The 12,951-nt window shown below is 47.1% G+C and overlaps 1 protein-coding gene across 1 annotated transcript in view; it reads right to left on the bottom strand.

Moving 5' to 3' along the window:
- LRIG2 (leucine rich repeats and immunoglobulin like domains 2) overlaps positions 1–9,300 on the bottom strand; it is a 17,437-nt gene extending 8,137 nt beyond the window's left edge. Inside the window, exons 1-10 of the mRNA XM_026864213.1 lie at positions 7,422–9,300; positions 6,867–6,941; positions 6,233–6,367; positions 5,569–5,712; positions 5,294–5,437; positions 4,534–4,677; positions 4,135–4,278; positions 1,432–1,512; positions 535–606; positions 354–422 (exon numbers count right to left, since the gene is read on the bottom strand). Of these exons, the coding sequence (XP_026720014.1) occupies positions 354–422; positions 535–606; positions 1,432–1,512; positions 4,135–4,278; positions 4,534–4,677; positions 5,294–5,437; positions 5,569–5,712; positions 6,233–6,367; positions 6,867–6,937 (1,004 nt within the window). The 5' untranslated portion in view covers positions 6,938–6,941; positions 7,422–9,300. The remainder of the gene's footprint in view (positions 1–353; positions 423–534; positions 607–1,431; positions 1,513–4,134; positions 4,279–4,533; positions 4,678–5,293; positions 5,438–5,568; positions 5,713–6,232; positions 6,368–6,866; positions 6,942–7,421) is intronic.
- Positions 9,301–12,951: the final 3,651 nt, after the last annotated feature.

The raw sequence follows: 12,951 nt of genomic DNA, 5'->3' as shown, positions 1-12,951 counted from the left end.
AAACCCCCCCCCCCCCCCCGAGAGATTCCTGATGAATTTTCTTTTGTTTGCTATCTACATGCTAGAATGTGCTGAGCTTGCTGCAAAATCCTAAGATATGAAAAACTTAATGGTTGAAGCATTGCAAGAAAACATTATTTGCTACCAATTGCAACGAAGAAAACAGAGGTGCAGGTTTTATCAAACCTTAAATCTAAGTGTACTGCTACCACCTTTGAGCCGATAATTTACCAGCATTGCTTTAAATATTTCATGATGAAAGCAGACACCCTTCAGCCAATCCTGCAACAGCTGAAGGATTCTCTACAAGGCAGGACTTGTAAAGAATCTGTGAATAATTGTCATGAACTTACAGCTCCTTCAGGTGAGCCTGGGCAAATGCATTTTCTTGGATAGACATCACTGCATTGTTGCTTAAATCTCTGTAAATCAAGCGCAGAGAACGCTACCTTCAGTTAAATTCTTGAAAACTGGACAGAGGACACAAGACTGAAGTTGACAAATAATTAGAGTTCTACAAAGTAAAGTACTTACAGATGTTCAAGTCCTTCAAGACCAGAGAATGCTTTTTTGGTAATTGATTTAATCTGGTTTCCTTGCAAGATTCTGAAAGACAAAGACCCCAAACCCAGAGACCAGTCTGAGTGTCAATGAGTTCACAAATAAGACCCAAAATAAGTTCCCTACGATGTTTAACTAAGTTGTTTCTAATTCTGAGCTAAAAGATCAAATACTACTTTTTGAGCTTAAAGGCTCAACTAGTTTTCCCAAGAACAGGGTTTCTTTCCCGTTCTTAAGTTAGAGATGTGTCAGAATACAATTTAAGTCAGCAGAATCAAACAGTGGTAAGCAGCACTCGGGAGCGGAGCGGTAACTTCCCAACAGCAATCCACCACAATCACATCAGCTCCCAGGCTGCCCCCTCACACCGAGCCATTTGTCGTGAGCAGTGTCTGTAGCTCCACGGGACGGAGCTCCCCAGGGAGCACATGGCACGGGATCAAAACGCGCAGCCTAAGCACGGAAAAGCTGTGAATTCAGCGGTGCTTCAGATTTGCTCAAAAATACTTTGTGGTTTAGTTTGGGGTTTTTTTATAAGCAGTAACTCCTACCCAAACTAAAGCAGCAAAAAAGAAGTGACAATGATCACCCAGCAGGACTGGGCTAGCCAATCGTAAATGCAAATTCTGGTGCTTCATTTCTCCAAACTGGTGCTGCAAGGTGATCCAGCGCCACGCAGATCCCGCGCTCCCGAACAGGAGCCCCAGCCCGTGTCACGGGGGTGCAGCACGCCCGTGGAAACACACTGAATGCACCCGTGAGAAAGGCTTTCTGCCCCGTGGCAGCGATTCGCAGCTACTCGACATCTCGCACTCTGCCTCTACTCTGCGTGCCCGGGAAGAGCCGTCACCCCTGGCTGGTGATACGCACAGTCTGTCCAGCCTGCCGAGTCCCACAAATGCTTCGTTTGCATCTTCTATGGCCCAGGAGATCTCGTTGTTCCGCAGGTCCCTGCGGGAGAAGAGCTTTCTCACAAAGCAGCCTTGGAACATCTCCGTGGCCACGGCCAGCTACAGCGTCCTGGCACGCTTCACCCGGAGGCTCACATCTCTTCTACAACTAAGCTTGTCAGAAGACCAATACCCCATTTCAGAGAGGCAAGGGAAAACAGAACCGTTCAAGATCAGCGCCGCAGACAGAACCACAAACAAATTCTGCAGCACAACTTCTTGATGTGGTATTTAAGGACAGACCCGGCCTGACTCGCGCTTGTCATGTGATGGACCATTACCAGGAGCTGGGAGAGGCTCCCGAAGCAAGTTGGTTCATGTAAGTGAATTAACCAATACACCAGCAGCATTAATCTTCCCGAGTAACAGGCTTATAACAGCATTAGCATATTAAGAGATTACACACAGGTTACAGCGTAAGGCTGCCAGGCACAAAGGAGTAGATTTTCCCAATGAAGTTGATATTCTGCTCACAAATCTCGTTACCAGCTAATGGGATTTCTGTTTGACTTCTGCACAGCACTTCGGCCCCTCACGTCCAAGCGTGGTCTAAACAGCAAAAGCAGTATAGCAATAGGTTTGGAGAGGATTAAACACTTTTAGAGACAAGGAGAAACAAAGTCAGCTGCATTTTTAGCCTGAATGGTGTGGACTGAGCCAAGAGTTTCCAAAGCCAGTTCTCATCTGTTTTGACACCACCGTGCACAGAAGTCCCTGCAGACGGGGCTGTGTTTAAAAAGCAGCCTGTACTGCCTTTTACCGGGTATTATACACATCGGCTTGATGGAGCTTCCAAACGAGTCAAGTGACACAGAAAGCTGCCTCCGTATGCAGGCAACTGCACACATCCCCCCACAGCAGCACTTCTTCCCTTGTGCTAACGGTGGAAAAATGAAGGGTCTACTTTCCCTTGGGTGAGACTGTAAACTGTGTAGAAAACCATCCCAGAGGAGACTCCAGGACACTGCCAGTGGTAACACATTATTTTCTTATTTTTCTTACTTTGAAATATGGAAGTCTTGTTCTTAACACCAGACAGCAGTCATTTCCACAGCTTATATACACTTTAAAGTTCAGGACAAAAGGAAAAGAATTTGTGCATCACAAGGTCTTTACAAATATGGCCTTGATACCTGCTCGTGTGAAGTATTCTCCTGCATGAAAATTATTCAAGCCGAAACACTCAACATGGATGTGATCCGATGAGAAGAACGGCTAGACGAACAATATGTCAAATTTATTTCCAAGCTGCTAATTCCTGTGATTTGCAACTTGTTTCTAGAATTACCTCCAGGTTGGTTCGGTGTTTTAGACTGTGAATGCTGGAGGGGTATCAGTGTTGAGCTACTCGCCACGGTGTGAAGTGGAAAATGTGGCAAGATGTCAAACTTCAAAACGTCAGTGTTATTCTTAGCTACACCTTTAATCCTACCTCGCTCCTATTACCTTGCAGTTAACGCACAGTTTTACAGCTTATTCTTATTAATTAAAGCTACAGTGCAGAACAGCGGCAGGAGCTGCACACACAGGGAACTATCTCCGCCAGCCCAAGCACCACCACAACCAACGGAACGAATCCGACAGCAACGCGGTGTCTCCTCGTTTGAAGCATTTTTACACTCCACTACTCAGAGCGCTCAGCAACATGAGTGAGCAGCTCAGAAGAGAAGCCCCTCATTGTGTGAGCGGAGGAGTTGGCTCCTCATGCTTGGCTGGGCACAAATGCCCGGAGCCTCGTTAGTCACCACTGCCCTCCGTCCTCACATTCCAGCCCGACCCAAACCGCCGGCCTCTCCGCTGCTGACGCCCCTGAGGAGCCCAGGAAAACCTACTAATTAATCTGCTCTTGTTCTTTTTCATGCTAGTCTAAATCTAAGAAATTAGTTTTAATTATTTCATTAAAAGGTTGCATTAAGGTTAACAGAATATGACTGCTTACATAAATCTCTCTGGTGAGTTTGCTTATTTAAGCATTTATTTAATGAACTGACAGAGGGGTTATAAACTTTCACTCCTTTCTCAACTGCCATTGTTTAGGGTGATTACAACTGTTCAGATCTACTTGGGACACTTTTTTTTTTTATTATTAAGAGCCAGGATTGAGTCTTTTCTTGTCAGAAATGCCACACAGCTGCAGCTGCTACGGAAGGCCCTGGCCAGCGCGGAGCTGCGCCTGGTAGGGGAAGCAGCAATCCCACCCCCTCCTACCCGCAGGCAGGGTGGGCTAAACCCAGCTCTCTGCAGCCACAAGGCTTCACACCGCTTGGTTTTGGAGGTCCCGGCCCTAACAAAACCCTCTGGAACAAGAGGGGTCCAGGCCAACCCTTCACCCCACACACCTGCCTTGCTCCCCCACCTCCTGGGAAGCGTTTGCCGCGCAGCCGGGCACCCCGGGCCGCTGCTTCTTATCGCCACTGAAATTAAGTGGTAGGTTTGGTTTAGCTGGGCCAGAGTTCTGTTATCTTGGCAGACCAAAAGATTATCTGCCCCACCACACCTGCAGGCAGGACAGTACACAACAACACCAGAACACCCGTCTCAGGCTTGCCATGTTCCCTGTCTTTATCTCCAAAAGCCGCCCCGCATTAGGCCGAGATTTGAGCCCAAAGTTTTCTGTACTTACAGGGTTCGAAGATTTGCCAGGCCTCTGAACACCCCATCCGCAATGTGACTAATGCGATTGTCACCCAGGTTTAGCTTCTCCAACAGACCAAGGCCCACGAAGGCAGACTCCTTGAGGCGAGTCAGCTGGTTGTACGACAAGTCTCTAGAAACATTGAACAGGCACTTTAAAGGCAGGTAGGGGGGGATTAGTTATGAAGCTACTATCAAACTTGATTAACGATTGCGTTTTGATTAATTTCTCTAACAGAACACTCCCAAGTAAAATACACAGCACTGCCATGGGCCTGACAAGGAAACCGGGCGCTTCCTCTGGTAACTCAGCCTCGCCGCATGCGTGCTATCCAATCCGTTACTGCAACGTCACAAAATCCCCAACGAAAAGCAGAGCAGGACTCACAGCTCAGCAAGCCTCTGGCAGAACTCCCATGCATCTGGGCTGATCCTGTTAATGGCGTTCTGGCTAACGTAGAGTTGTTGCAACGTCCGCAGACCATACAGCCAGCCCTTGTTTACTTCCGTTAAGTTATTATGTTCCAGTTCTCTAAGGAATTTGAAGGGAAAACATTTGCCAAATAGATCATCAATGAAACATATATTTACGAAATTTCACCTCGTGGATCTCAAACTGATCTAATAACATTAAGCCCTAGGCAACATCAACTGCACAATTATACTCATTTTGCTGCCCTTTTGGTTTCAAACGAAAGTGTGTGAAGAACTGAGTAACAACAGCTGCCGTGGTGCGGTGGCAGCAGCAGAACTGCCATCTCTGTTCTCAAAGATTACTTATTTTGAAAAAAAAATCTTTCACCCACACCGGATGGCACAGCCTTGTGCCATTCCTGCCCAACAGCCACGCAGCAAAGAACCGCCCCGTGTTAGGGGAGTGCAAATGAAAACCGGCAAAAGACAACCGACGGAGCCAAAGCATTCTTGATCAGTGAGCGGGAAGAAGCCGGGGAGGGAGCCAACACCTTTCCACCTCTGAAACAACCAGACGCGGTATCAGAGCGATGGGAAGCACAGACCTGTGAACTCCCTCCCGGCGATGCTCCTCAGTGCCTCAGCACAGCCCCGGGGGAAGGGAAGCCACCCAGGACACAACCCCCCGCCCAGCCAGCGGCCCCAGCAGCAACTCCACGACCAGGCATACTCACAATTCTTCGATATTACCCAGGCCAAAGAACGCCCCATCCATCAGTCTGCTAATCCCATTGCGCTGCATTTTCAGGGATTTTAAGGATTCCAGTCCCTGGAATGTAAGGCTTTCCACTATTTTAATCCGGTTCCTTTTCAGTTCCCTTTATAAAGATGACATTCAAATATTAAGACATCTTTCTAAGCACCACTTTGTGAAAGGCAAGAACACATACTGAGATGCAAGCCACAGCTGTAAACACCGCGTTTTTAAGCTTTCAAGACTGCTACTTACAGAAACTGCACGTGAGGCAATTTGAAGATCTTTGGTGGAATCACACTAATCCTATTTCTGTTCAGCTTTACCACCATTAGTGAGCTAGATAAGTTATCAAGGCAGCCTGCTTCCAGAGTAGTTATTCTGTTGTTACTCAGATTCCTAGGAAAGGAAGAGGAAAAGAGGCCCTTCAGAACATGGGGAATTTTATCAACATAACTGCACAGGCACTTCAGAGCAACCACTTATTATTAGAACTCAAGTTCCTTGTGAAGCTACAGCACAAATCTGAACTCTAACATACCAAACTAAATCGTTTTTCCCAAAGGAATCGGTGCTAGGAGCTGATTCCTGCTGCATGTCCCTGCTTCGTTAGACAAGGGCAGGACAATGTCAGCAGTGATCTACTCAAAACAGGCAGAAATCATTCCATGTCCCTGCTGGCCGGAGTGCCTGCACTTCGACAACAGCAGCTGCTGTCTTCCGTACTACTGGAGAAAATGCAACAGATTGGCTTGAAAAATACCTCGAGCACATCTGTAGCCATGCTGAGCACTGGTACCAGTTCAAACCATGCAAGGCTGCCCACTTTAAGACAGCAGCAACTTAAGAGTAGATGAGGTACTCAACGTTGTAGTTGTAGAGCCAGGAATCCCAGACAGAGCAAATCACTCATACTTACAGGTACTTCAGCTGCATCCGTGGAAAAGAAGAAGCTTTAATTTCTGAGATAAGATTAGAACTCAGATCTAGATTTTCCAACGATAGGTAAACTTGGAGCTGCTCAGCATTGATTTCTGGAATGGTATTGTGTACCCTGAAAAATACCAGCAACAAATATGATTATCAAAACATCCCACCCTTCAGGTTGCCCGGCTGAAACAGCTACTGGATTCTGTGTGTCAGCTTCATCAGCAAGGCTCTTAAATGAGACACGTGTCACACACTTCAGGGTTAATTCCTGAAGCAATACTGAAAATCCAACAGCTATTTGCCACCTTGACATATGAATAGATTCAAATTCTGGAGCCTGTAGCTGGGCTGCTCCTTGTGGGAACTGTCATTCCTAGACTGAATCCCTCCCCTTCAAAGCTGCCTGCCTTGGCTGACTGCATTTTATTGGTAATTTGGGGTGACTTGATTGTCTAACTGATCTGTATTTCTTTAAAGAGCGCTTACACAGTCCCTAAAGCACTTTGGATGAGTAGTATTTCAAGACAAAAGCAGCTACGTTTTCCTACAACTTGATAGCAAAACTCTAATATAATTCTCCCGTTTGTTAAACAAGAAAAAGACAAGAGAAGCTGTTTACTTACAGTGAGAGAAGAGTTATATTAGAAGTTGTTTCTCCAAAATACGGAATTTCACTTAGTTCATTGTAATTCATTTTCCTTAAAAAAAAAAAAAAAGCAAAACCCAAAAAGATTACTGGCACTTTAAAGAAAACCCTTCTGTACCCAGCAGAAATCCCTTGTATCACAGAGCACATTGAGCAATTCTGTCTGTTAGCAGTTGACAAAAAAGATTCCCTAATAGCTTAAATACTAATAATTTAAACAGTTTAATGGCAAAGCATGCTAGTTTTTACCATTTTCACGGATATTATTAACTTCTCTAAGTTAGAGCCAGCTATAGGCAAAACAAACGCACCACATTTTAAAAACACTGGTCATCCTTTATGAGAAAATTTTCTGCTCACAGAGCATCAGTTTTATACATAAAACGTGCTGCCAACATAGAGCATCCATTTTAAATTAACTGGCACTGAGTATTTCTACAAGTCAGACCAGATATCTAGACATGTAACGGAACGTGCTGGTTCGAATCGGGTGGGGTATGTTCAGGGTTTATCCTCACAAAAACCAACTTACACTTCTAGTAGAGTGTGCACAGACAGATCAATGCTCCAGTTGGATGACAATAAATGATTATGACTTAAATCCCTAGAGAACAGAGAGAAAAGTTATTCTAGCTCCTGGAATAAAACCACACAGATATGCTTTACAAAACCTGAAAGTTTTAAGCCATATTTTTGATACATACAAACTCCTCCTTCACCAAGGGAAGAGGAGATTCCTCCTAGCTTGTTGTAGTGGTCACTCACAATAAGTCTAGACAGTTCTATTTCTCTGCTTGAATCAAGTAACTTTTTGTTAAAAAGACTTCTGAAAACAAACATCATACCTGAGCAGAACGTTTTTCCTTTAAATCACAGGTTTATCAACAACGCCTGCCTATCACCAAAACGAAAAACTTTCCAAGGACACAAAAATAATTCCTGACAACATGCCCGTTATTGAACTGTAGCAGCAATCCCCATTTTCTCAGCCTGCCCAGCTTTTCAAAGACGCTGACTAGTCGAGGCAGGCTTATTTAAAGGAACAACATACACACAATTACCAAGCAAGCTGGAGGGGAGAGAAGCACGAGGCTCATGCTCTAGTGCCAGTTGGTTTTGCTTACAGGAAACAAATGCAGGAGTTGGACTGTTTCAATGGGCATAAGAGTTGCTAAATCTGGTTTTAATGCCCATGCTGGATGTTGATGCTGTTCCCACTGCTTTAACTTTAAAGCAGTAGTTTACTTTTGCCTTGGACTTGGAGCATAAAACGTTACAGGGAAAAATAAACAATGGGTCCACTTCTGGAGCTAACTCTTTGTGCACAGGCTATCTCTACTTTGTGACAAGAGTCAAAGCACGACTTAAAAAAAAAAGAAAGTCAGGTTTGTGATGGAAACCTGGTTCTAACCATACCAGCGAGCAGAGACAGATGTCCCTCCAAACGGTGAAACCAAGTCACCTCTCTGACACCCCTCTGGATGCCGCCAATTAAATCAGAAAGTCTGTCCCCACGAGCCAGCCCTGCCCGCCTGTCCCCACAGCGTCACCCTTCTCACTCCATCGCCGTTCTGGTGTCAAGGATACAGCTGTAACGAGCCATTTCCAGCCAAAGCTGTTCACCTCCCAGTGAGTTCCGAGGAGGAGGTCCTGTATCACTGATTCACGATTACAGAGTAGCACAGCATGTATTTATTACAGCTAGTTTTAAGATTCTCAGGCAGGCTGCAGCTATGCTGACAGGGGAGACAAAATGATCCTTTACGAACAAAAGTACCGAGTGTCTGTTAAAAGGATGTAACTGATCACAGTTAAAGTTGTCTCTGGTGACAACCAGGCACCCACGCACCCGCTGACTCCCGCAACAGCTTCGGGCCTGAGGTCGACTTCAGCCGCAGCGAGGGTCAAACCCTGCGGACACGAAGCTGCCCCAAACCCGAGACCAGGGGAAGGAAAAAAATTAGGCTGGTGCTGCTGCTGAAGAAGGGGTTCCTCTACGAATTCAACCCTCACTGAGCACCAGTAAGCGTCCATCGGTGGGTGTGAATGCTGCCACAGGAACCCTCCCTGCGGGGAAGACTAACCAGAGGACAACCAGAGCAGGACCTAGTTTTATCCACCCCAGAGCTCGTGGCACCAATGACATACTTTTGATCTGCAAGACCAGAATCTATTGGAAGAGAGCAAGGACTTGACAGACTATTTGTTGTTAACTTCCACACAGGATCAGCAATAAAGATACCGTTCTAGCAATGAATTACTAAAATCCTGGGCGTCACGGCAAGTGAGACAGTTGTTAATGTATTCTTTTAATTACATCAAGATGTAAAGTATACAGATACAGCAGCAAACAGGTTTGCAAACAATTATTAATTCCTACAGTTTAAAAAAAAAAATAATCAAGGGAATAACGCACATGCAGCCACTGAGGGCTGCTCTGGGGACCTCCACAGATGCACAACTGAGGCAGTAACACATAAAACCAGCCGGAGCTCTCGGGCTCTCTGGACCCGCCCTGCCCACCACGGCCAGAGCCTGGCTCAGCCCCGGGGCTCTGGGGTGCCCAAGAGCCCCGCACTGCGGCGGGAGCCGTCAGCCACGCGTGGCAGCACTCATCCCAAACCCCAGAGGAAGGCTCTTTCCAACATGCAGGCGCCCAGCCAGCGCTGAGGAGACTCACCTCGGCAGCAGTGGTTTAACCAGACCGGGGAGCACTAAGCCAGCCTATCTCCAACGGGCCCGAGCACAGCCCACGGAGGAAGGACGAGCCACGGGACACGGGCGGTAACACACACCACGGTCCTCGAGCTGCCCAGCCCCTCACTGACGAGCAAAACCGTGGATGGGTGCCGAGCCGGACCTACCCGCGTGTCAGGCATGGTTAGCAGGCGCTGACAAAGATCTTGGGAGCCAGATTAATATGCAAAGAAAGCAGAAACTTGATTTTTCTAAGGCTTTCAGGAGGAGTATCACAGGATAGGTCATCTCAGTTGTAGGGCCCCTACGACGATCATCCAGTCCCACTGCCTGACTGCTTCAGGGCTGACCGAAAGTTAAAACAAATTATTGCATTGTCCAAATGCCTCTTAAACCCTGACAGGCACAGGGCCCGGGTGATGAGGATCTGCTAACATCAAGGTATCCTCCTCCCCACAGCAGCCTACTGTCTTACAACTAAACTAGAAATTAAGGTTTTAATTGAGAAAGCTCAGGAAAGTATTTTTCTATTATTATTCAGATTTGGACTACAACAAAGTTTTAATTCAGATTTAAATAGTGTCAGAACCATTTTAAATATGAACTATACCCAGCTTATATTTAAAACAGTTCTGACACTATTTCAATCTAGTTACTGTTGCTTTTTTTTTTTAAAAAACAGACTGACTGATCACGAAGTACAAAGTGAAATACATTGCCTTGTTTTCTGAGTTTACAGACGTTTGACCACACAGCTGAGGTTTCTGCTATCACGCAGAACCAGCCATAATTCTCTTGCTCTGATGCTCTGAAAAAGGCAGAACAGAACCCAACATTTTAGAAGCACTTGTGCTTTTACTGTGAGGCCCATGTTATGCAAGACACAGAGCAAACAAGCAAAATTTGTATTTTGGGGATTCATCTGGTATTGTATATAAAAATCATCCAAACATTCATTTTGAGCTGAAGTGGTATTCATGTCTTAAGTAAATAAACCAGAACGCACACCCTGAATTGATTACTGCACACTCGGTCCCGGAGATGATCTTAATTGCGCCCAACGGAGCGTACCCGCGCCCTGCCCGGGGCGCTGTGCTGGTACAGGTGTTCTCCAGGCAGCCATCCCAGCTCACCCAGAAAGCCTGCTGGGAACGGAGCTTGCTCGGCTAATTAACTGATACCTAATCTACTTTTAGTCACCGTCTCCCTAGTCAAGAGGATATAAAAACACATTTTCAGACACCGATACAGGCCTGGAAGGAGCAACCACCAGCATCGTGCTTCCCTCTGCCCTACAAACAGGGCTGGCATTCCTTGTTCAAAAAAAATGGGATGTGAGGATGCAGGCATATCAAAAAATATTCACTAGCTCCTCGACTTCCCTCCCCTTTTCATACCCACAAAACATATGTAATTTAGCAGGAGAAATATTACAGTTGCTTGAACACTCCTGTCACAAAAACAAGTTCTGAAGGTGCCGTCTTGGCCTTGTTAAAAACAAACCAAACCCAAAGCCCCCACAGAAGCATCACCTGCAAGCAGCTTGAAAGACTTGGGACAAACAAGAAATTTTAGTCTTCAAAGTCAGGTGAAAAGATGTCACAGAACGAAGAGGGAAAAGCACATCAGGGACTTTTCCATGCGAGAAGAACGAAGCTTTGATTCATTTTAAACAGCTTGTATGCATTATAGCTCGTTCAGATTCACAACTGCTAGACTAGTCCTAGTAAAGAAAAAATGTCACACACACACTTCGTGTGCCAGAATCCTGAAAGCCACAACAGACACCAGCCACAGAAGGGACTGAGAGCGGCCCCGCGGAGGAGGACTTGGGGGTGTTGGTTGACAAGAAGCTCAACATGACCCAGCAACATGTGCTGGCAGCCCAGAAAGGCTCCGTGTGCTGGGCTGCACCCAGAGCAGGGTGGGCACAGGGCGAGGGGGGGATTCTCCCCCTCTGCTCCGCTCTGTGAGACCCTCCTGCAGGGCTGGGGGGGGACAGGCTGAGAGAGTTGGGGGGTTCAGCTGGAGAAAAGGCAGCTGTGGGGAGACTGAGCGGCCCCCCAGGGCTGAAAGGGGCTGTGGGAAAGGGGGGAGGGATAGATAGGACGAGGGGGAACAGGTTTAAACTGACAGAGGGAGATTTAGATCAGATCTGAGGCAGAAATTCTTCCCTGTGAGGGGGGTGAGGCCCTGGCACAGGCTGCCCAGAGAAGCTGTGGCTGCCCCCTCCCTGGAAGGGCTCAAGGCCAGGTTGGACGGGGCTTTGGGCAACCTGGGCTGGTGGGAGGTGGCCCTGCCCGGGGCAGGGGGTGGCACCGGGTGATCTCTAAGGTCCCTTCCCACCCAAACCACTCCGTGAGACACTTAATTACTGTTTGCAGCGTATGTCAGATTGCATAAGGCAGCGCAGTGCCAGCACCGCTGCTTCCCATCGCGCCCGTGCCAAGCCGTTTGAAACACACCCTCCATCAGCTTGGAGAAAGACACAAGTATTTGTTGAAGCTTGAAAACTTGCTCCCCAAGCAGCACGGCCATTGCTTTGCTTATCAACCACCTGATCAACTGCCAACTCTCTTTTCCAGGCACTGACCCCCGCCCCGGGAAGCGCAGACGTTAAAATATCCTCGGACCTTTCTACACACGACAGGTTTCACACAGAGGTTAGCTGTATTTCTATGCTGAAACACACATTTTCCCTTCAACATTTCCAACTGCTTACAGCGCCAGAAAGAACTACAGAACCACACTGGGGCAAGAAGGTGACCAGCTCCCTTTGACACGCCCAGTTGTTAATACAGATCAAACTCTCGGGTCCTGCTGGAAGAACTCCTGGAGATAACTGAACAGTGGTTGGTACGTTCATACTATCTTCCAAATAGGCTTTTTCTTGGTCTGGAACAACCTTAATTCTATCAACCGGGAAACATGACCGCTCCAAGAGGGCCCGAGAACTCCTCTGTGCACAGAAGTGGGTTTTGATGTCCCTCCTACTTCAGCACCTCTTCCACCTGAGTAAGCTGTAGCCGAAGGTGACAAAGGCAATGGTGACTGTGGCAGTAATGGCCAGGGAAGGATGAGGGTGCCCTGCACACAACCCCGTGTGATTACTGTTTAACACCTTCTCTAATTATACTCTCGGGAGCAGAGACTAAGGTTGTGGGATTCTTTTTAAAAACAACAGCAGCAAATGCCACGGGGAGTCCACAGCGGTTTTTCTGAGGGAAAAGGAGGGAGTCACCGAGCTGCAAAGCAGCAAAGGGCTGCACAGAAAATGAGCGGCAGCAGGAACAGCTGAAGTCGGGGGCTGGAAGGAGCATTTCCAGGCACGGGCCTAAGGGACCGTGTCCTACAGCCTGCCCTGC

The sequence above is a fragment of the Athene cunicularia genome, assembly GCF_003259725.1.
Source record: "Athene cunicularia isolate RWA chromosome 26 unlocalized genomic scaffold, athCun1 chr26_part1, whole genome shotgun sequence".
NCBI classification, from domain to species: Eukaryota; Metazoa; Chordata; class Aves; order Strigiformes; family Strigidae; genus Athene; species Athene cunicularia.
The sequence above is the reverse complement of the archived record's forward strand: the minus strand, read 5'-3'. Positions and strand labels throughout refer to the sequence as shown.